This window comes from Corvus kubaryi, unplaced genomic scaffold (genome assembly GCF_017639235.1).
Source record: "Corvus kubaryi isolate FWS band 111438036 unplaced genomic scaffold, C.kubaryi_AGA036_p1.0 138, whole genome shotgun sequence".
In the NCBI taxonomy this organism is placed as follows: Eukaryota; Metazoa; Chordata; class Aves; order Passeriformes; family Corvidae; genus Corvus; species Corvus kubaryi.
In genome coordinates, this window is record NW_024580672.1 from 7,157,720 (window position 1) to 7,182,069 (window position 24,350).

The 24,350-nt window shown below is 40.7% G+C and overlaps 1 protein-coding gene across 7 annotated transcripts; it reads left to right on the forward strand.

Annotated features, from left to right (window-relative positions):
• Nucleotides 1–1,676: 1,676 nt before the first annotated feature.
• STAMBPL1 (STAM binding protein like 1) lies at nucleotides 1,677–24,042 on the forward strand. 7 transcript variants are annotated; one of them, XM_042018904.1, is made up of 12 exons: nucleotides 2,375–8,905; nucleotides 9,830–9,943; nucleotides 12,728–12,922; nucleotides 13,840–14,057; nucleotides 15,452–15,527; nucleotides 16,962–17,057; nucleotides 17,682–18,036; nucleotides 18,600–18,724; nucleotides 19,618–19,755; nucleotides 20,380–20,492; nucleotides 22,011–22,110; nucleotides 23,025–24,042. In XM_042018904.1, the coding sequence occupies exons 3-12, from the start codon at nucleotides 12,839–12,841 to the stop codon at nucleotides 23,079–23,081; spliced, it is 1,362 nt and encodes a 453-aa protein (XP_041874838.1). In that variant the 5' UTR covers nucleotides 2,375–8,905; nucleotides 9,830–9,943; nucleotides 12,728–12,838; the 3' UTR covers nucleotides 23,082–24,042. The 7 variants fall into 7 exon arrangements, with proteins under 7 accessions (XP_041874835.1, XP_041874841.1, XP_041874842.1 ...); XM_042018901.1 differs by lacking the exons at nucleotides 2,375–8,905; nucleotides 9,830–9,943 and adding an exon at nucleotides 1,677–1,922; XM_042018907.1 differs by lacking the exons at nucleotides 2,375–8,905; nucleotides 9,830–9,943 and adding an exon at nucleotides 1,677–1,922 and having other exon boundaries at nucleotides 18,600–18,682.
• The last annotated feature ends 308 nt before the right edge of the window (nucleotides 24,043–24,350 follow it).

Consider the following 24,350-nt stretch of genomic DNA (forward strand, 5'->3'; position numbering starts at 1 on the left):
AGAACTGATTCTCCGTGAACAGTTCTGTTTCTCTCACACGGCTCTGCCCAGCTGAAGAAAGCAGTGGGCGCACAATGGGGACTGCCCTTTCAGGGAGGTGAAGGGACATGGATCTATCAGTTCCTCAAAATCTGGTTGTGTGGACACAGGTCTGAAATTAAGTTTACTCATCCTGGAAGCAGCCACCAAGGGCTGCTCCAGGACATCAAGTTCAAACTTTTCTAGAGCATCTTGCCGTGCTGTACAAGAATCAGGCACAGGCACACCTTGCAAGAGGTTCCAGGGAAACATTCAGGTCACTGACCAACAGGTCTTGGGAAAGAACACCATGTGCAATGTCTTCAATACTGAACACCTAAATCAGCATAATGTTCAGCCTAACTTCACCTCTGACCTAATTGAGTTCTACAAATGATTGCCAGTTTTTCTAACAGAAGACTATTTCCAAATACCCATCTGATAGACTCTCCATTTAACAAAGTTTCCTGCAACCAAACTTTATTTTCTTATTGGCATCCATCAGAAATGCAGTCCTGGAACGGTCAGGGTCTGGACAACAGGAATACCCACTTTACACTTCCCCTTGGAAAACTGTTAGCCACCTAGACAAAATCCTTGCAGCACTGAAAGTGTAGCTTCCGTGTCTGCTTCAGGATAGGATTAGCTCAACAGTTCCACTGAAAGCCCTCCATGGCACAGACTGGAGCCTCGATTTCATAACTCTCTCAGCCAAATCCAAGATAACAAGGTAAGTGTTTGAGCATACTGGATTTTTGTTGCTTGGCCAAACCAGTGCCTCGTGTTCTTAAAGCCAGGATCAAGACTGCTGTCTCACTCCACAGCTACCGGCACCAAGAGTGATACTTCAAGGCTGGGATGCCAAGCAGCCCGAACAGCCTCACACACAATGAAAGGAAGGAATGGAAATTACATTACTGTGTTTGGGGGTGTAGGATGAGCTAAATACAAGTATCTTAGACCATGTCTAGACTTCCATGTCCAGGTTTGGGCCCCAAGAAAGACATCAATATGATCAATACCTGCTGAGCAAGTTCAGCAGAAAGACAAGAAGGTCATCCAAACTTATCACAGTGTGAGTAACTGCGGCATTGGCTGAACATTCCCAGTAGAGATCTAGGCCAGCCCAGAGCACTGCCCTGCCTCCTCAGAAAACCAGGCTACCTCCTCTGCCTTAGAGGAGGAAGTCTCTCATGTCCAGCGTGCCTCTTCCCAGGTACCACAGCCGCACGTTGACCACCACACTTTCAAGTTAACTTTCATCCTTTTCCTCTTGTCTCACGGCCTCCTCAACAGCGGTGCTAACCTTGTTTCCCCTCGGTTAGCCCTTTCCAAAGTTCAGGAGAGCCCAGGTGAAATGTGCATACCCGCCGGTACCCAAGCAGATAAGGACTGACTTAATGATGGCCTGGCTGACACTGGGACCGTGGGAAATGAGGAGGGGACACACTCCAGGTGCGCACGGACCATGCTGCACCCTCGGCACCCTCTGCCCTCGCCCGCCGCCACCCACGCCCGGCACCTCCGGCCGTCGCTGCCCCCTCGCCCCCCGGCAGCCGCGGGGCCGCAGCGGCGGCGGCCGGACCCCGCAGCGCAGAGCGGGACGCGGGCACGCCGCTCGCCCGGCGCGGCGCAGGCTCCTCCCTTCGCCCCGCACCGTGACACGGCCCGGCTGCGGCGGCGCAGGGCTCTCGGTCCCCGCAGGCACCTGCCCGCCCGGGGCCGCTCCCACGCAGGGCGCCCGGGGCTCCGCGTCCCGGTGGGGCGAGGCGAGGCGAGACGCGAGGAGGAGGAAGAGAAAGAGAAGCGGGAGGAAGGCCCAGGCCGCCCCGGCGCTCCCGCCTCCCCCGCCCTGCGCTTTGTCCACGGCAGCCACGGCGCCGCTCGCACTGATGCGAGACCCGGTAAGCAGCATCGCCCTTCCCGGGAGCGCGGGGCGCGGAGCCAGCGAGGCGCTGCCTCCCGCCTCCATCCCGCTGCTCTGCGCCAGCGGCCCCTGCGGGCAGAGCGAGGAGGGGCTGGTACCCCTTCCGGGGCCGGCAGCCGCGGAGCCGGGGCCGGTACCAGCTCCATCCGCTCCCCGGCCCGGCCAGCGTCCCGTCCCCGCCCCGGGTGTCAGGTGCGGTGACCCGCGGAGGCCTCTCGGAAACAGCCCTCCTCCGGGCAGGGCGGAACTCCGGGCGGGAGCGCGGCGCGGACGGGGAGCGGCTGGCGCTGCGGGGGAGCAGCGGGGCAGCAGCGGGGGCAGCGCGGTGGCACCGGGGGCTCGGGGCCGTGCGGGCGGCGAGCCCGGCCGGCCGAACCTGCTGACTCCGCTGCGTCCACGCAAAGAGGTGGTGACAGTGTGGTGGGGAGTCCGGAATATTACCGTGTGCCAGAGACAAATCAATCTGATAACAATATTCTGGTTTTAAATGATTTCCATATACGTGTGAAAGATGATCATCGGAACAGAAAGTGAAAGAATCTAAAACAGTAGAAATTGTGTTCACTGAGCATCTGTAACTTTCTGATGGGCTTTTTCTGCTCATATACTTGGTTTTGTACCTGCCTCCTTTTGACCTCTGTCGGATCTCAGGTGTCCTTCTGAAGTGCACTGAGGAATGTAATTCACTCTTGCATATGCTGCCGTGTTTCAGAAGGGTGCCAAAAAGTCTCTTCTGGGGGAATTCCTCTTGGTCTGGAATTATTTTTATTTAATATGCACATGGTTCTGAATGCTCTGAGAAGTCATGGGCGGGAAAACCCCCACCTTCTACTGAGAATGTGAAGTTGTGAGATTATGAGATCTTGGATACACTGTACTTCCCAGGGGGTTCACTCCCCAGGTGAAGACCAACTTTGAGAAAGCTCTGTTTTCACAGAAGTAGGGTTTCTCCTCATTGCAGGCTAAAGTGGATTACTATCCAAAACTGTAATTAGTGTATATTGATGAATTGCCTTAGACAACCAAGTCCTAGAAAATAGGATTTGGACCCAGAACTTCATTAAATATCCCCAGAGGAATGGAGTCCAGGTTTGTTGTTGTGGGTGCTGCTCAGGCAGTATACTCTGAAACAGATGAGTTTTCTGATGTACTAAATGCATTTCAGCTGGTATATTGCATGTCTAAGTGCTAAATGTTTGGATAACTAAAACAAAGGGCAGTGTTGACAAGTCTGGATTTTCATAGATCACAGGATACTGTAGGAATGCAGGAGGCATTCCTCCTCTGTATACAAATTCTACAAATTCTGTATAATTCTGTAGGTACAAATTTCGTAGTTGGGGGCCTTGGTGTGGGTGTGTGTGTTACAGTACTTTAAATGGCTCAAAGTGCAGGGGGGGTATTTTGTTGCATTATGTTAAAAATAGGGGTCATTTTCTTGATCAGTCCAGCAGTCATTTGTATTATTTGATACTGCTGTGCAGACACTGTGAAGGCATTTCTCATGTGGTTTTCTTTACGTGCACAAAACATGCTCGAGGTTAGGCCTTAAGGCTTTTCCTGGAAGTTAATCACCAAGATCGGGAAGAGTACAGCTCAAGGTGAGGGGTGTTGTGCAATCTTCAGCTGCTGAGGGAATGGCAAGGTGCCTTGTGCATGAAGACACTGAACAAATACTGTATAAAACTAAGCACTGTTTGCTGGACATGTATGAATAATGTTTCTTCTGGTTTTATCAGACTCCTGAAATTTTATTTCTGCATCACTTCCAGTTTGTGTTCTGAAAATTATTTGTTGCCATGTAAAGGAAGATTTTCTATACAGTTTTAATAAAGTTAGAACATTTAGATTGTCATGCCAGGAAACATTTTCTGGTCATGCTTTCCATTATAAATAGACATAGCAGTCCATAAAAGAAAATTATCTTGCTTGTGCAGCTCCTGAACAATCCGTGTGCAAAGGCTTAGTATTGTTGTTGCAAAGAAATTCCTATTATAAAAATCCAGCCTTTTTGATCCTGCCCAGCTGATGATGCCTCTTGGTAATGCTGTGAGTCAGTCAGCTCCTCAGACACAACCCGCTGCCTACCACTTCCTACTGGCAGCTCTAGATGAGTCACAGCTCAGCACACAACATATGGAATTGCGTTATGGAAGCTGTGGGCTCTCTACATAATCAATGTAGGAAGCATCTTCCTCTTTTAGCATCTCTTAACCACTGTCAAAAAGCCTTCAGAGATATCTACTGCACTGTGTTGACACAAAAAGGAGCTTTTATAGGCTGCAAAGATCAATGGACTCATCCTGAGGGGGAAAAGCAAATAATTTGAATGGCTCAAAGGTAGTCTGTGCACAGCTTCACTGGGATGAATAGACTGTTGGCCTGCAAGGGTACAAAATGTTAACCAGAAATCGTCATGCTCAGCTTTGATATTCTGGATAATTCAGCTGACTGTCAAGCAGCCCTGTGAGCTGACTGTGTTACAGCCAGTGCTGCTATAAAACATGTGCTTACCACTGTCAATCTTAGAAACTTACATAAGAGAAATTCAACATTGTAACTATCCAAGTACAACAAGCAGTCTAAAGCACACAGAGCTCTTCTCATAGAGCCAGACATTCCTGTTGTTTCTCCTGCTTGGTTTTTTTTTTCTCATAGAACGCTAATCCTGAATCATATAGAATCAGGGAGGAGGTCAAAGATTTCCCTATGAAATCAATTAATTTTATTATTTTAATATAAGCATTGTACTACAGAAACATGACAGATTGAATGGTAGTTACTTGTACTGATTGATCACACTTCATCCTGTAGGTAATCTCACTATCGATTTCGTACCTGACCTTTGTTTACCTAACCATTTTTGTACAAAACAGTCAGAATCTTTTGAACTAGTGCCTCAAATTACTTTTTCTAGATTTGAGGCCAAAAGACAAGCTTCATTCTTTATAGGCAATTTAATAGACTTCAGATAAACTGTGAATTTGTATGTTAGAAATGTCAAGTAAATTTGATTTTCCTTTATTTTGTCCCCTCTACTTTGAGACATAGAAAGTAAGACAGCATAAGAATTTGTCATCAGATAGAAACAGAAATTGATTGTAGCAGCCAGTTACTCAGTTAACAAATGTTCATATTAGATGCTATGGAGTCTGAAAATGTTCTAAAATTATGTAGGATATATTTTGCCAGAAAAGATCTTTGCATTTTATAGGAAGAACCAGAAGATTCTTAACCCCTCTAGCCTAGTGGGACCTTGCCCCTGAGGGAAATAGGGATATGGATAGAAAGGCTTTGCAAGGAATCATGCTTGCTTTGTTTCTTGGAAGTCCATGAAGTTGCAGGCCTCTGTGCTGATTTGAGCCTTTCATTTGTTTCCCTTAGCAACACAGCTTCTCGTCTTCATGGTGGAAGTTAGTTTTATCAATAATGTTATGGATTGCAAGTATCTCCTTTTTTTTCAGTGTTTCAGTTGAATCATCACAGAACAAATTGTGTACCAACAGTTCTTCCTTGTGTTTCTGTCCTCTTCTGTGTTACTGTGCCCTGGTGCAAATTTGTTGGGGGATTGTTGTGGATTTCCCAAAGGAAGAAAACGGCAGTGTTTTTTACACCATGTCTAGAATATGCTTTTAGTGGGTCACTGGAAAGATACTGTTCTGTGTTGCATAAGTATATTTCACTGACTGCCTAAGAAGGCTTTTGCTTGTAATCCAAGACATTCTACCGTGGGTGATATTTATCCATTATGTTAAAAATGTTTTTTTGCTGAAACTGAATGGTGTCACTAAAGAAAGGAGGGGGGAGGAGGGATTGTGTTTTGTTTTTACACAAGAAACCACAAGAGAAAGAACCACAAAAAAGAACTGTCAGTTCACGAATGAGCATTTGAATGTGTAATATTTCCAGTCCATTTTTCAGGACATCCTCTTAAGAGTCACTAATATTTTTGTAGACAGAGCATATTAATAAATCTGGTAGCGAGCCACCATCTATGTGTACGGCTCAAATGCATAGGGTTATGTTATAGTGGCACAACCATAGTAGATGTTGATTTCAAAACAGCCTGCATAAAAAATAATGAGAAAACAGTTGACAGTCAGAGGTCTCCTCTGTGCTTTGAAGCAATAGGAGAGAGAAGCCTGTAGTTCTGCATTCACATACTCTGTAAGGAGTAAAAGTCAGGTTGTTGCACGTGCCATGTTGGACATTATCTGTATATTGTAGTGGTTTATCAGAGTCTTAGCAGATCCAGTAGCAATCTAATTTTATTAGTGTAGCTTCTTGATGCAGTAATGTTTGTATCTGTGCCAACAGGAATGCTGTTCCTAGAAAACAGGTAGTCAGTGCTATATAAGTAACTATGCTGACTAATTGCAGCAGTCCAAATATTTGCAGAACAACTATAACAGTCTTTAGATAATTATTCAAACTTTGTTTCAGCCGTGGGAAAACAGACTCTTGTGTCACCCACTCTTTTTTTTAGATGAAAATAAAGCTCAATTTTGTGATGTAAGATACAGCACTGAGTGGCTTAAGCATATAAGCAAGGCTTGGGTTTGGCAGATCTGTGCATGGAGGATCTTCCCTGCACATGGTTTCTCCCTCTCAGCACCCAAGCAGGTGAAGGTGCTGCTGTCTATACATCACTGACACCGTTTGCAGAGAAGCCTCTGGGCAGAGTGCTGGGACATGGGAGGCACTGGTCCTTCACCAGGGATAAAAAGGAAATGTTCTTGACCCACTTCTAGGAGACATGATTGTATATCTCAGTAGCTGCTTCTGGGAGTTAGTGGAGCTTGGGAGGAGGTCTTGGCACTGGTGTTTAAATGGAGCCATGGAGCTAAGGAGCAGTGTCAAATCATGAACTGCTACTAAGATGGGCTTTTCTGGAGCTGAGCTTAGTAGCTCCCACTGTAAAGAGCAACTTCTCCATTGAAAGGCACAGGGTTTTCATGAACTGGCTCCTCGCAGTGCTTCCTTTCATTGAAAGGCCATTCTGTTGGGTTTTGTTGATTGGGTATTTCCTCTGCACAAGGGAATTATCTTGCCATGACATTCAGTGCTTTGTTGTTTTTCTTTCCAGAAGACACTACTTAGTATACCAGCTGAATCACTTGCTGTGATGATGGGTGCTTGTTACAAAAAGCATGTTGACAGATGAACAAGCTGTTTGGTTTTGGAGAGAACCAACAGAAGGCAGTTTGCTATTTAGGCTGGTGTTTAGCATATTTATATATCAAACCCAAGTGTGTGTGTATAAATGACTATGTGCTGTGCCAATACATGGCCTGGCATTTCAAAAAGAGCTGAATGAGATAGTTGCTTGTATTTCTAACCTGTTTTTCACCAAGGTCACTTGAATGTCCACTTCCAAGTACAGAATTTTAAGTATTTGCTGCATGGGTGACTTACTGGCATGAAATGGTCCTTTACCTTCATCTGGCAGTTGCTGGTGTGCCCTATTTAAAGTTTGCTGAGACAACTTATTTCCATTACGAGTAATTGAAAGGTGTTGCACTTGTAATTTGGCTATTTTAATGAGGACTGACCTCCTTATGGTTTGAGATGCATCTTTATTTTAGGATTCTGTAATCATCACACTTCCTAATATAGTAACATGAAGCATGACTGTGTTAACTTCTCATAGCAATATTAAAGCAAGCTTTTTCTTGCCATGGCATGGTTGCAGAACAGTTCTCTCAAGAGCAGTTTGCAAAAAGTAGAACTATGCCACATTTTAGCTTCTGTATTAGCAAATATTTCTAGATATACTGTAAGAATTCTGATCCCAATGGGCTGAAGTGAATGATTTTGGTGGGAAACTCATCTAGGCTTTACATTCCACGAAAATATCAAACAAAAGGATGAGTGTTTCCGAAATAATCCACTATTAAAACTGTGCAGAGACTAAATTATTGCATAAATTATTCTTAACCTTTGAATGAAGAAAGTGCTTTGGAAAATTTTGCCAGTGATCTCTTTAATGAAGCTTTTTTTAGTAAGACCAATAGTCAAAATATTGATAAATGTTGCTCACAGCAGTGAAGTCAGTGTTATGATTAATTCCCTTGGAATTTAAAAATGTGTTACAAAGAGGAAACTAATGTTTCAAAGTAACTAATGTTACAAAGTGAAAACTATATATTTAACTAATATTTATTGAAGTTACTCAGTTACTCGTTTAAAAATCTAAAAGTTCATTCAACATTTTAAAACCTCTTCTGAAGAACCGAAGAGGGAAAAGCAGCCTCCAGATGATGATAAGGAGTTGAAATTCAATCCTCGCGCTCTGCAGTCAGTTTCTGGGAGCTCCTGACACCCTGAGCTCCTCTGTGTGTCTGTGTCCTCTCCGGAGAGCTGGAGCAGCACCGCTCCGGCTGGGGTGCCACAGTCCCTGTGCACATCCTTGGGCAGAGCATGCTCCCACCTGGCTTCCCTGGCTTGGCTGGGACAGCCATCTCCCAGAGTCAGGCTATGCCAGGGAAGGACCTGCCAGCCTGGGCAGGCATTGCAGGGTCTGTCCCAGCAAGGCATGGAGACCCCTCCCTGTGCCCGGGCTGTGTCCTGGCTGCGCTGGAGGCATTGCAATCACCAGCTGCGGAGCCCCAACAGCCCGTGCGGCACCGGAGCCGCTGCAGCCCCGCTGCGCAGCCGTGCGAGCCACCGCTCCCAATCTCACCACACCGCTCCCTATCTCACCACACCGCTCCCTATCTCACCACACCGCTGCAACGGGGAAAGCCAGCAGCGCCTGCCGGGCCCTGAGCACACGAGCTGCCTCATTTGTCCACATCCAGCCAGCCCGGCAATGGTTTGAAACGCCAGCATGCAGCAAACTGTGAGGGTGTTGGAGAATTTGTGGTGAATTGTGATATTACAGCTCTCAGAAGGGTTTGTTTGTGCATGCGTTCCCCAGATCTTCTCACACCACCTCTGTCTTATGAGCCTGCTCCTGAGGTACTTGATATGCTTTTTCTGTCTTCATGTACTACTCTTGGCATAAACTTTCACTTTAAATTGCTCTCTCTGCTTTTCATTTCCCTCGTACTTGGTAGGATGCTTGTTAACCTGAACAGAATGAATGACTTTCAATGCCATTTAAAATGCTGATTTTCTCAGTTTGCTCTGTTTCCTCTGGCTGAAGGGCTTTGATTTAGTAAATCTGGATTTTTCAAGGATCAATACATAGCATAATAAGATGGAACATATAGGAAAACAAATGCTTTTTGAGGAGGAAATGGGATTTGGTAAGAAGTGCTATTCCCAATGAAATCAAGAAAAGTTTCTTAACTGTTGAGTAGATGTTAGATTATTATATTCTGGTAATGACTATCAAAAAGCTCATAACTAGGAAAAAAACTTGATTTGAATACTAAATGTCCTGGAATTTCTTCTAAGTCCATCTAAGTTAACCGGAATGCCTGAAATAGTAATGTAGAAAAATGCATCTTTACTCTTAGAATTTAGAGCACTTTATAGTCTATTAGATTAAGACAGCTCCAAGCTGGTATTGGTATTTATCCCCTGTGGTTGAGGTTGGAGTGTATTAGCACAACTATTTTGTATATTTGAGTATAATTAGTTTCAGCTATACAGAAAGATTTGGTATTTGAATTTATCCTTACTCTTGTAAGGTGAAATATAAGTTTATTTCCAGAAAACAAAGTCACTTGTCAGAACTGGGCAATTTTTGTAGGCACTATACAAGCTCTTAGGGTGCCTTTTCAAAGCCAGCTCATATCAATCTAGGACAGCACTGCCTCAGAAAGGGACAAATCTGTCTGCTTTGCTGGCTTCATGGTTCTGCCTGCTCCTTTGCATTTTAATTTTGAGAAGGAAGTATTTAATTTTAAAAGCCCTTTTAATTTTAATTTGGATTAGCTGCAACTTGCCTTGAAGCCAGTGGAGCCAACAAAGTGAGAGTACAAAGAAGGAGGGTGAGGGTGAGGGTGAGGGGAGCCCCTTGGCCGTGTTGTGCCCTTGGAGCAGCTGAAGGTGAGTGTGAAGCTGTGCCATGAAGAACATTATGCACAGAGGCATTCCGGGCAGCTGGCAGACCTGCCTCTGGTGGTGTTTTCAGTAAAGCTTTACTCTCTGCATTTTAGTCATTCATAATGATGTGTCCACGTGTTAAGGACAATGTATTGGAGTGCAGCCATAAGTCAGCCCATAAGTCAGTCCTTTATAGGATTTCTTTTTTCTTAAGTTACACTGCCACCTGTAATAGCAAATATATTTGAATCTTACATGACATTTTTGTAAAAGGGATACAATTTCATCTTAGTATTTCTTCTTTATTTACAGTTTCTCGTTTTTAGTGTGTTCCTGAAGCTAAATTTAAAAAGTCAGTTTCTTCTTTTATTTGCAGGCATTCTTCTGCTAAGCTCTTGCACTGTGACATCTTATGTTCTCTGTAGAGCTTCTTCATCCTTTCCAGGCTCTGACACAATTTTGAGGAAGTGTGAGTTTCTGCTATTACCAGATGTCTCCTCTTTAAAATACCTGGTATCGCACTTTTAAAAATTATTGTTACTAATGCTTCTTTAGGTTATAAGTTCAAAGAATTAACTTATGTTTATAATTTTAATATTCTTAGAGCCAGTCGAGTTGGGAAATATTTGCAAGTAAAGGGTTCCATGATGTATTCCTGTGCCACTTCCAAAGAGATTTTGACTGGGGAATACCATAGGCTTCTTTAACAAAGATCTCTTTGGGAGTACTAGCCCCACAAAAACAAACCAAACCACTAATTAGTGGCTCTTGGTTTGCCACCTGCTGCACTAACTTTTTTGCACTTGCTTACCAGCTAGATTGAAAGATCTCTAAGGAGTGGTGGCAGTTGAAAGAAGCATTTGATCCATATTCCATGCCTTCAGTGAGAAGCATCTCAAGAGCATTGTCCTAAATGTCCATTTCCTCTCTAGGCTTTCCAGAAGGTCTGTTAAGGGAGAAAGCCTTGAGAAGCAGAATGAGACCCTGCTACAGAAAGGCTTTCTTGCCAGAAGCTGCTAAATGAAATAAGGAAGAGAAATACTCTTCTGCACCTTTACTTTCAAACCATTTTTTTAATATACATTGAGTGAGTAGAACATTTAGCAGTTTGTTATGCTTGGATGCATACATTAGACCAGATCCATTCTTCCATTCAAGTATTTTAGATGTCCCAGATGCTTCTAGAGGAAATAAAATAAAAAATTCATAAGTGATGGATAAGTGAATGGATAAATATTTGTAAAATATATGCTTTTTAGCTCCTTTTTTTTTTTTTTTGGTAGGTTTGGTTTTTGTTTTTTGTTTCTGAGTTCCACAAAGAACATGAATGCAGAATCTCTCATAGAAGATTTTATTTCTGCTTAGAATCTGGGCTGCATGGGCAGAAGTCTGACACAAGCTCTGCATTGGCCAAGCTTTTAGCTCTCTCCTTTCACAGTCTTCCACGCCTACAGTGCCTCAGCAGAAGAAGGGTTTCAGGTGGATCTAGCCCTAAAGCAGAATGTTTCTTGGAGTAGGCTAAAGCAAAAATATTTCATTATCGTTGTCCCATGGGGCCTTTCTACAGTTTGTGAATAGGCAACGAATAGGAGCTCCTGCCAAGCTGATCATTTATACCAGAGCTCCAAGTACATAAATTAACTTGTTTTGAGAACTGGTTTTATTAGCATGGCAACCACAATTGAGCTTACTTTCTCAGCTGTATAAGCCATGCTCATTTTTTTGGTTACAAATTGGGCAAGCGGTTTGAATACCTTAATTTGCAAAAAGCAGGTCTTGAAATTGAATTGCATTAATGATTAAAATTAAGAACTGATCTAATAGATACTGTTGCTTTTTGGAAGAAAAATGAGGAAGATGCAAACACAAAAATCAATACTTGAGAAATACAGCCAGCTAAAAACACATCAGGGTTGTTTTCTTTAATCCAGAGTCTTCTGGCCTTTAGAGAGAGGTGTGTGGAGAAAACATCTTTGCTGAACCCACTCTATGCTTTTATAAGAGCATAAGCATATTTATTGCAACATATAAAGTGCCTTCGACATGCAGGATCAAATCTGTTTAAATTGAGTGCACAGAAGTGAAAAAACACATTAGAAACTTAATTTTCACATTTCCTGTGTAATTTAAGTATTTCATTCCTTTCTCAGAGTTGGGTTTTCTGGTTTAGGTTTAGTTTCTCTTTGGGTTTTTTTTTTGATGACCACAATATCCACATTTTTTCTTTACTTGTTCAAAGCTGTGCAAGGAGGAATTTTTATCAGTTGACTCATCAGAGTTCATTGTATTTTGAGTTTTGAAGTCAGCAAGCTATGCAGATAGAACACATGGTGTTTGAAGTATTTTTTTCTGCTTTATATTAGTGATACAAATTTGTGTATAAAGTTTTATTTTTAGTTATAGGCTTAGCAGGAAATAAAGATACCAGATTCATACTGTTTATAAATATGTTTGTCAAAGCATATGCTCAAGGAAGCACGGATTCTGCAATTAGTCCTCAAACTTCTGAGTTTTTCACTTAATGCTTGAAAGTTAGGAGTTTTTTAAGTTGCTGTAAAAATTGTAAAAATAATTTATTGTGTTCAAATCCACTGAAATTAGTACAGGTCAGCACAACTGCACTGTGAGCCCTTTTGCATTCCCAATTCAAATTCTAGATGCTTGGTAAATTTTAAATTATTATTAAATATGTAAGTACTGTGCCACCAAAGTTATGTGTGTGTGCTGGCATGCAAATTTACATAACATTTGAATGTATTTCTAATCTGAGTGACTTATTTTTTCCAGCACACGACCACAATCGACGTCTCTATATCCCAGTTTCCCTTGGGCTATTAAACCCTGAGACATCTGGTGGCAAATATTGAGCTCCGGATTGATACTGCCCTTTTCAGTCAGATGGAGACTTTGGAGGAAAAGAGCAATCTCCTTGGTTTGCAGGCAGACAACAACATGGAGCAACCATTCACTGTCAGCTCATTGGTATGTATTACAAAGAAGTGCTTCAGTGGCTGAGCAACTTCTCTCTCAATTCAGAAACAGTTCAAGAGAGCTGTTTAGTAGTGGAGGCTCTCAGCTCCGTGGGTCTCTTGCTGCATGCTGCCACGTTCCTCCCATGTTCTGCCTGATGGTTTTGTTGGAATTTATTGTATTTCTATAAGTGTGATTTATGGGGTCTCAGCAATCAAGTTTTTAAGCAGTTGAAATGAGTATTTTGAATAGAAAGAGTAAAAAATTTTGTCACAGTAAGAGGAAAAAGCTTGCAGTAGCCATTTATTTATTTATTAGTTAGCAGAAAGGTAATGACCCTAATAAGAAGCTATGGTTCTTCTTCAGTAATTAGTTCTAACTTCTTAGTCTTTAACTGCCTCATTTAAAACTGGAAATGGAATTATTTGAAATGAACTGTTGACTGACCAGAGGTACTTACTGCTCTTTGTTACCTGAAGTATTCCTAGTATTCAAATGCTATACATCACTTAGTAGGAATCTGAGTATTCAGAACATCCGTCAAATTATTTCAGTAACTTAAGACAGAACCTTGTAGAATTCATCTGTGGAGGCTTCTAAAGAGGACACACTTTATATTGCCTTTGTAATTTCTACAGTGATTTACTTAATTTTTTTTCTTTTTCCCTACAGCGATTTCCCTTATTTTATCTTTTTGTTGTTCTTGTTTGGGGGGGGGGGGAGGGATGAGATCACTTTTTCTTTTTGATCACAATTTACTTGCAATTGAGAAACATGTTAGAATGTTTCAACTGTGGCTAGAGGTGGGGGAAACCAGTGCCTATTTTGAGAAAAAGTAGCTGAAGATTTCCCTTGAGCTTCTTGACTGACACCACTTACTGGAAGTGAAACAGAATATTCTCTTTGCTAATCAGACTCTTCTTTTTCAGAAAAAGCTCGTAGCTATTCCTGACCACACAGACATCTCTGTGACCCCAGAGGAGAGAGTACGTGCCTTAAGCAAGCTTGGCAGCAATATCACAATCAATGAGGACATCACTCCCCGGCGTTACTTCAGATCGGGAGTGGAGATGGAGCGAATGGCCTCGGTGTATATGGAGGAGGGAAACCTGGAGAACGCTTTTGTGTTTTATAATAAGTTCATAACGTAAGGAACCAGTTGTCATCATTACAGCTTCTAATTCTGAGTAAACTGAAATGGAGAGCTGCAGAGAGAACTCCTTTAGATAAGGAGAAACTTGTTTAGTGTGCTCTTGCAGAACAGCTTTGTTCTCTGGAGATCTTTTGCACTAAGCATGGACTTTGTTAAAGCTTCCTCTCACCTTTTCATATGGTTGTCCTATCCCTGTGTTAACTGCCAGGCATGAATTAACCTCACATACAGAGCTTTGAGTTTACTCTGCCAGGCCATACCATGAGCACTGTTGCCCTCAGCATGTTAGTTAAAAGGAGGTTTTGACTTAAAAAGTAATGTTTTAATAAGATTTCTGAGCCCTTAGTAGTTATGCCTTATGAGCAACTGCTGGTCTTAAAGATGGTAGTATTGCACAGCACTTAAAAAGCATAAGAAAAATGTCTTTTTGCTTCCTTTTGACTTTTTTTCCCCCCAAAAGGATTAAGTATAATTTATTGTTTCTTACAGGAATAAATGCATAATCTACAATGTATGTTCATTGTATGATTATTCTCCCCACCACGAAAGAACAAATCTGGCCAGCTTTCATTACAGCTCTCAAAATAGACAGCTGAAAAATATATCAGTGACAGACTTAAACTTTTAACCTAGCTAGTTTTGCTGTAGGATTGATTGGTTTGTTCTGTGCCTTCTGAAAGGGTTTTTTAATGCGCATATTTTAAAAATTTTATAATAGAAGACATCTTTCCTCCCTCCTTATTTTCCTCATACTCTGAAAACTTGACCAAACCTTTCTTAGCCCACTTGATTTTAAATGTATCTATCTCTATAAGAAGAAAGGTCTGGAGGTGAATATTGTGCAAATTGCTGAAAGAATGGTAGCAGCTGTGTATTCCAAACTCTTTGCAGATGTTTGTTGCCATAATTTATCTGTTGGGTAGGTTAATAATACTGCAGATAGCTGTGCAGCTTGGTCTGGTAAAAATACCTGCTTTAATGATAGTCAGTGTTGCATTCTTGTCTTCCATTTAAGAGTCAGCATTTTAGCTAAGGACAGATAAAGAGAGTAGAAATGGGATTTATTAACACTGACCAGAGTGGAGGGTGTTTTCAAGGGATATTTTTAGATGCTGGCTGCTAATTAGTCCTTTTCTTTAACCTAACCCACTACTAATGAAAATCAAAATATATCAGATGTAGAAAATAGTCTGCTGTCCTTATTCTGTGTGTCCCATACAGGTCCATACCATAATGTGTCAGTTTAAACTGTGTGTAGAACCCTGGTCCAAGTCATCTGGAATTCAGTGTTTAACAGTTATGTGAAACTGATTTTTCTGCCAACATGAAAGCTATTATGGATATTCCTCTAACTTCTAAGGCAAACACATGCGTGTTTCATTTTCTAGGCTGTTTGTAGAAAAGCTGCCCAGTCACCGAGACTATCACCAATGTGCAGTACCAGAAAAACAAGATATTATTAAGGTAGGGTTATGGTTTCCTGGTCTTTAAAAAATATTTTGCACAGATTCTCTTTGTTTTTCCCAGCACACATAGGCCATAGCTTCTTTTTCCCCAGAGCACCCATAGCAGCCATCGCAGCTTGAATTTTTGATACCTTTCTCCACTACTCATTCATGTTTTATTTTGGAAATTAAATTATCAATCTAAAAAGTGAATGAGAATGGTCTCTGGGTTAGTTGGTACATTGTTGGAAGCTCAGGTACATCTATATCTGAAAGTTTAGATATTAAAAATGCACTATGTTAACAGTACTTAGTTTGATTCTGGTCCCACTCATGTGAATGGGTAATGGTCCAAACTGACTACTGCAAACAGAAGGAGAAATGTGTGGCATTACTGGTGTCTGTGCAGTATTTTCTTACTCTGCTAAATAAGTGAAGTATATTTTTTCTTTCTTTATTACCAAATATGTATTTACTTAGTTTTTACCAGATTTTTTCCCTCCACTTCTATACAAAACAGTTTTACTTTTGTTTTTTTCCCCTCTAGAAAGTAAATTTTAAGTAAATTTTAAATGTAGCCTTATACTGAACTTAACACATCTGGAATTGCCCAGCGAGAGTTGCTAGTAGGACCATGGGTGTCTCTTGCTCCATGCTCCCATATTTTCTTGCTTTCTCTACTGTTAAACTGAATGTTTTACTCAAAACCAAACCACTTCATGCCGAAGTTCCAGCTGTGGTCCACAATGTAGGAAAACATCCCTATTGACAAAGAGCATCTAACATTGCTTCCTCCTATGGCACTCAGTACAATTAAACACGTGGTCTCTTTCCCTCCCTTGCATACAACCTCCGAATTATTTCGTAGTGGCCCTCACATTAGTAGAAAACTTTGGGTGGTGGTTTTGTTTTACAAGTAATGTTGTTTTGCCAGGTCTGCAACAGAAAGGTACAGGTAGAGCTATCTCTTCAAAGAAACTTTTTCTTTTCCCACTTGGAAATGGGCATATTCAGACATATTTCTGGCTGGGAAGTTCCAGAGAAAAATGCAATGATCCTACCTGAAACTCTCTAAGTTTGCCTTACCGTTTTTTTACAAATTACACCTACAACAAAAACGTGGGTCATCACCCACCTGTTAAACAAAACAGAGATAAGACTGCTAGTAAAAGGACTAATCTTTCCCTGAGATAAGAAGTAGCCATGTCACACCTTTCACTAATATAGATCAATATATCTTTAGTGAAACCAAGGTACTATAGAAATTTCATAAACTGATGATTTAGCGTATATTTCCTCTTTCGCTTTTTTTTTTTCCTGTGAGAAGAACAGGGTTTTTTTCTGTTTTGTATTTTTTAAAAATCTGTGTTACAGCTGAGTTTGTTTTCCAGGTGGCTCTTTTAAAAAGTGAAAAGTAAACTTACCTATCTTTTTCCCCCATCCCACCTCAAAGAAATTGAAGGAGGTTGCATTTCCACGGACAGATGAACTGAAAAGAGATCTTTTAAAAAAGTATAACTTAGAATATCAAGAATACATGCAACACAAAGTAAGTTTTATATGATTATTAAATGTTGGCATGAATATTTTTCTGTCATATAAAACTTAAAAATTAAGCAGTAAAATGCCAGTTTTACAAGACCCTAATAATTTCCTGAGCTGCTTAGGAATGACTTTTCATTTCTTCTTTAGAATCAGTTGGTCATTTTAAAATAAGCAAAGCCAGTGTGCGCTAGGAAATACATGTGCTGCCATATTTACTTGATAACAGTCTATAAAGATCCAAATAGGTTTTTGGTATGCTCTGATTCTGCCTTACAATGACAATGAGATTGATACTTATGTCAATAAGTGGAAAAGGTTCCTTGGCTCCAAATGTGCTCCAGTTTGAGTTGAGATTGACGTCACTGAAAACAGGAACTATAGCTTAAAAACTTGTCTTGGAAAAAGCATCTGAGAAACATCTTTTTTGTTCCCTCCATAAATACTATGCTTTCCATCCTACTTTTGGGGATATAGTTGTATTTTATGGTTCAGTAACCATGTTCCAAAAGACTTCATTTTTAATGACAGGATTTTATGGTTTTATTGAACTGTTAGATTGTTCTTTTCCTTCCATTTTTCATAGCATTTTTGGTGTTCTGAGAATGTCACTATGTTGTGTATGTTTCAGAACAAATGTAAAACTGAATTTCTGAAGAAATTAGAGCACCAAAAGCTAATAGAGGCAGAGAAGAAACGAATCGCACATATGCGGCAGCAGCAGCTCGAATCAGAACAATTTCAGTTCTTTGAGGATCAACTTAAGAAGCAAGAACTAGCTCGAGATCAGAAAATCAAAGAGAGTGTGGTTATGTCTGAGCAGATAGATGGAAGTATGCTATCTTGTATTTCTGTACCAGAGAGCAGTTCCTTATCTGTGGCGCTGCTGGAGAAAAAAGAGAGGAGCGGCACATCTGGCTGTGCTGGGCATTCGCCACCAGTAGACCGGGTCTTAAAGCCAGCAGCCACTCTAAGTGCTGTTCAGAGTAAGTGCAGACACTTCTTTTTTCCCCTATTTTATTTTATCTACCTGCATATGTCTTTATTCACTGTGAGGATGTCCATACTGGAGTAACCATGAATAGGTTTGTGCAAGCTCAGCAGTTCCTTATGGTTTCTGCATTTTAAGAGGGAGAGTTGCACAGTTTCACATTTTCTGGTTGAGTACCAATGGATGGATACAGAGATTGAGATTTAGTGTTCCTGTGAAATGAAGTCTGGGCTTCAAGGGAACAGAACAGAACCTGCAGCGGTTCCCCCTGGAAAGCCCTGGCCTGGGAGATGGTACCAGCTCACTGTCACCTCAGGGACAGGCTAGTGAGCTTATCTTGTGGGCTGGTGACTTCTATTGAGATGAAGTGCTTGTGCTGTAGATTTATTCTCATTAGAAGTCAATGATGTGGTAAGTATAATTATTTCACCTTTAGTAATATAGTGTAATATACTGTGTATATTTCCTTATTTTAGGGATCTTCATTGTGTTAGCAGTAAATGCCTTTTTTATCTCTCTTTCTCTCTCTTTTTTCTTTTTTTTTTTATTTTTGGTTAGCTCAATTGGCCGAAGCACTCAGAGGTGTCATTTTGCCCAGGGATCTCTGTCACAAATTTCTGCTGCTGGCAGAGGCAAATACAGTAAGAGGAATAGAGACATGTGGAATTCTCTGTGGAAAACTGGTACAGTTTAACCCTCACATTTGTATGGGGAAGACATATTTGATAGTGCTGTATTATCCTGTGATGTATTGATTTCAGAGAAACAGATATAAATGGTTGATCTTCCATATAATGAACTTCATATTATGACCTGAGTGGTCACTTCAGCATTGTGGGCTTGCTTTATTGGGGAAACATCTGCTCAAAGTACACTGCTGTTGTTATAAAGCCTAGCAAGTTTTTCAGCATGCTGTACAATACAGGCTTTTTCGAGTACTTTCTCTGGCATTCATCTAAGGTAAGCGAGGTTTAGCTACAGGACAATGAAATATAAAGACAGCTAGAATCCACTGGAGTCATCAAATTAATGATGGCAGAACAAAACAGAAGAAGAAAATCCCCCCCATCAAGCTGTAGAACATCTGATTTTCTACTTTTTTCCTTTGACCTAGATAACACTTAATGTCCTTTGAGAGCAGGGAAAGATGTCATGGCTGATGCTGACACACAAAGAATTTTAAAGATGATCCCAAGTGCATTTGAATTGCATGAAGAGAAAGAATAGCAGTAATAGTCTTGTTCCAAGTTTCACAGAAAATCATTATAGTTTTCTCAAAGCTCTTTCATGTTTTTAATTATTTTAAAGGACAATCTTTTCACACTGATCTCTAAGAACATTTCAATACAACAATCTTGTGTTGTGACTGATGCTACCCTGAATGTTTTCATGATAAATTGCTGAGGCATATTTTTAGGTGCAGTATGTTGGTAGAGCTGCACTGGCATCAGTGGAGCTGGAATCAGTGGAGCTGTACTGTTTTGTTTTAGCTGATAGGCTGACATCTTTCAGATTTTGATTTGGCATTTATTCCTTAGTTAGTCTGTTCCACCCTAAGTCAGTGTTTGTTTTGCAGACACATAATGAATTTACTATTACACACGTAATAGTGCCAAAGCAAACTGCGGGACCAGACTACTGTGACATGGAGAACGTGGAAGAATTATTTGGTATTCAGGATCAGTATGATCTCCTCACTTTGGGTTGGATCCATGTATGTATGACTCATAGATTCTGGCTTTCCTATATTGGCTCTACGTACCATGTGGAAAAACAAAAAGGAATAAACTAAAGAAACAGCTGGAGTAATACAAATTATTTGTTTACTTAATTCAAATTGTAGTGATGTAAATAAGCACGCATGTTCCCCACAGAGAACTCCTTAATGCAATTGAGGCATCCTGTTGGCACAATGGGCCTGCTTTTGCTGGTGCAACTTTTGTTTATGTTGATTTAAGGGTATTTTATTACTCTCTAATGCCATATTCAAAAGTCGGGGAGGGGACTACTGTGTTGTTTAAACTTTATATTAATTTCACTCTTAGGAATTTTGGATAGCTACATCATTTCCATTTGTCTCGTGCTTCTTCATTCTATCTTTTCCCCTCCTTGACCAGAAAATTGCTTGTATATCTGATTGTGAATGTGCCTCCATGAATCTCATCCTGAAAAGCCTCCCTAACAATACAGAATCTGGGTTAAGAAGAAATTAAGAAACCAACCTGGGGAAATACTGATGCTTTCACTTGCAACAAATTGTTTTTCCTTCTTGAATGTATGTTGACCTTGATCTGTAAGAAATATTTCATGATGTTGAGTTTTCCCTTTCTTTTTGTAGACACATCCAACACAAACTGCATTCTTATCCAGTGTTGATCTTCATACTCATTGTTCTTATCAGCTAATGTTGCCAGAGGCCATTGCAATTGTTTGTTCACCAAAGCATAATGAGTGAGTTCTGATTTTTTTAAAGTAATATTTAGGTATTTTCCCCTGCTTCTTGTCATAAAATTTGATCGAATGCAAAGGATACATGTCAACTCAGATGAAGGGCATGAACATTGTGTTGTGACTTTGTTTTCTATAAGTTGCCTAGGCTTGCATTTCAGTCAGTCTCTATGCACAGTATTGTTTCTGGCTTTTCTCTCCTCCTCCCTTCACAGATCCAGGGTTTTTTTGTTTTGTTTTTTTTTAATATTCTGCTCGACAAAGTAATAATTACAGGATCTATTCTTCTGCAGTACTCATTGCCAATGCCCTACCACAGATCTATCTTCACTCTGTCTGCTCAATGATGTGGAGGGAGGTTAAGTGTATTTCTCTAGAATTAGATGAAAACTGCACTTTGCAAAGCAGAGGGGTAAAATCACTTTTTTTGATAATAAGGATCTATTTTTATATTTCATAAACTACAAACTATGTATCTTGAAAAAACTGGAACAGTGTAAATATTAACGTGAAGATTTGTAATGGGACAGGTTTCCCAGAGAGGTCATAAAGTCTACACCCTTGGAGACACACAAAACCTGATTGGACATGGTCCTGGCAACCTGCTCAAGGTGATTCTGCCAGAGCAGGGCAGTCTGGTTCTGCACCCCAGACAGTCTTCAGAGGTTCTTTCCTTCCTTTAGTGTGCCTGGCATTTCAGACTGTCAGGGCTAACTCCATTGCTTAAACTGTGAGTTTCTTCAGCCTTTCTTTCTGTCCTTCTGCCTCTGTAGTTGACTTCTATGAATCCTGTCCTGGTTGCCTAACTTCCTAAATGGGCCACACTGGTAGCAGAGCTGTGAATGCAGATTGAGTGGCAAGGGCACAAGCACTAGGCTTTCTAACCATGAGCATGCCTGTACACCTCTACAAACGTCTGCTGTTACAAACTTCGCTCACAGTTGACGCTGATACCCTGTAACCAACTCTAACCTGTTACATTTATGTTGTCAGATGCTGTCCTGCAGTTAATAGGCATCAATCTTCTTCACAGAAGGATGGCTTTGTCACGTTTTATTCAATACCTAAAGTGTTGCAGCAGTGCATTTTCGAATACTTTGTGTTATGTGATTACCCAAGAGTGGGGAGGATGTACTCCTACCAGTCACTCCCACAGCTGGTTTAAAGGCTGCTTTCTTTTAAGTTGCCTTGGGCGAAATGCAATCCTGAACACGTAAGCTTCTGGCTTGCATCTGTTCCTGTGTGAACCAGCCTTATCCCTCAGTGGCCTAACCTGCCTAATGGGAGCAGCACCAGTACTGTGATCCTTCTTCTCCCCTTCCCCCATCACCTCTTCCCTTACAGGAATACAACTCCCCTTGATTTAAAATAGCTTTAAAAATCCAACTCATCCTGGGCTGCTGTGTTTTGAAAGTCACCAAGCACCTTTCTGTTGTCCTTCTTTTAAGCTTTTGTATGTGAAGCCTTGGACGTGTATCATGAGAGCAGTGTGTAACAGGAGTTTCATGTTTTGCTTTTCAGCACTGGCATCTTCAGACTTACAAATGCTGGCATGCTAGAAGTTTCTGCTTGTAAAAAGAAGGGATTTCATCCACATACAAAGGACCCTAGGTTATTTAATGTAAGTATATAATTCAACACAGTTTTTACTATTCAAACTCTTGACCGTGGTTCTGCTGCAAACAGAAACTTGAGATTAGATTTCTTAATAATATTCCCCGTTTTACTAATTCATTACTCTTAGTTCACTGACCAAGGCAGACAGCAGGAGACTATTTAAGCAGTCATTAGCAGCCTTGAGGCAAGTGTTACAAGCTGCCATTCAAATGGTGGTTAACCAGAGGTAGTTACCATCAGTCACCACTTCTACCTGGTTTCAGAAGGAGCAAAAGACACGTTTTCAAATGGGAGTTACTCCTGAGCTCTTCAGTTTTTAAGCAATGTATCAGTTCATCTCCCCAATTGTAGTGTCCTGACAGAACATCCCAGCTGCTAAAAAGTGCAGCTATAAGTAGGTTAAGCCCTATTTCCTTCATTGCCCATAATTTTGCCCTGGCTTCTCTAAGAATTTCTCTGTAACCACCGTATCTTTTGATGTTTTAATCACATAATGGTGTATGTATGGCTACACAGTGCTATTTCTCATGAGAAATAAGAGTCTTTACCTTTGAATAATTAAGGTTTGGGTTTTTTCAGTGGGGCTCACTTCAAATACAGCAGCATCTCATATAGCTTAAAATAAAATGATTCAATACCAAGAAGTAATGCTGAGAGACATTGGAAATTATTGTGTTGTCAGCTCTCTGAATGTCAGTCCTCAAAAGAAGGAGAGGTCAGAGTTCTTTGTTTTGTTCTGTTCTTTCATCATCGAGTGTAGGGATGATGAGACGGTAGTCCAGCTCTGAAAAAAGTTAAGGTTTTTTGTTCCAGGTAGGCTCTTTTCAGTAGTCTTTTACAGACTTAGTTCATGGATGAAGTTACTGACTATTTTACTGAAACTGATTTCTGAGAGTAATGGGTTGACTTCTTCTGCAGCCATGTACCCATGTGGTTGGGAAAGACATAAAGATAATTGTGCTGGATCTGAGGTGATACGGATGGACCATATCGATGTTACTCTGCAAAAGGCCAAAACAGAAAAATGGATTCCTGTTTTTCCTACATTTTCAGAAATTACTTTTATATTTATACATTTTAGATTGAATGGTTTGATATTTATTGCTCTAGCCTGTTTTGGAGTTATTTTGTTGCTCTGTCAAGATGGAGTTCAGTGGCATTACCCCATAATCTGTAAAAAAATCTCACCTATAAAACACAACAATAAAAGGAACTTCAAACTACAGTAACTGTGTTGAAATAAGTAATATTTCTTTTGTCACTTGTTGGCATTAATTTCCTCCTGAGAATTAGACATTTTTAACAGTAGTTGGCTTTTTGTGACTTCCAGCTACATACATCTCTTACAGCTTCAGTAAATTTAAGTTCTATGTAGTAGAGGCAAATCCATCAGTTTGGGTGATTTTTTTCATCCTTTTCTCCAGTCCAAGTTCTAGACCTCAAGTTTCAGCTAAGTAATTAAGGAGAAAATACTTAGAAATACCCAAATCCTTTATCTGGGAGCTGACCCTCACCATTTTGGGTTAGCAGAGATGTATCAGAGTCCCTAGGAGAAATGTGTCTTCTCCAGCAACCTGCCAGTAGAAACTTTAAACTGAAAGACACTTCTTATCCTGAAAAGGGTTCCCTGGATCTATCTAGAGTTAGATAAAAAGATCTAGACAGAGTTAGAAGGAAGAACCATACAAAGTTATTTGCTTTTACAAGAGTTTATTTAGTAACTGTTCCAAGAATCTAGATGACCTATACTTTAAATAATAAGGTTAGTACAAAGAGGTTTGCAACATGTGCTAACAGTCAGAAGCTGGACAAGATCTGGAACCCCAGGGTTATGCAGACATGGTAAATAACAGGTGCTGTTGCAAAGAGCTTAGTTTGAAAGATAACAAGTAACAGGCAAGTGAGGTAAACTACTGAGTCGAGAGAGGAAAACAGGTTAACAAACATAAATAGCATCCTTTATCCTGAACTCTATTGAATACAGATTGCAGCAAGTTCCTTAGAAGTGACCTTTTCCAGGTCTGTCTCAGTGAATTCCTTAGTCATATTTATATACTTCTAAGGCAGTGTTACTGGCTCCAGCTTCTATGCATATACCTTTAGCTGATGTATTTAAGATTATAAATAGAATCAGAAAAACCACAGAAAAAGAACGTTGTCTAAATTATTTTATCTACTTTGAACACATTACTCCCCCCCTCTAAGAAAAAAAAGACGTTCTGAAGAGAAAGTATATTAAGCCAG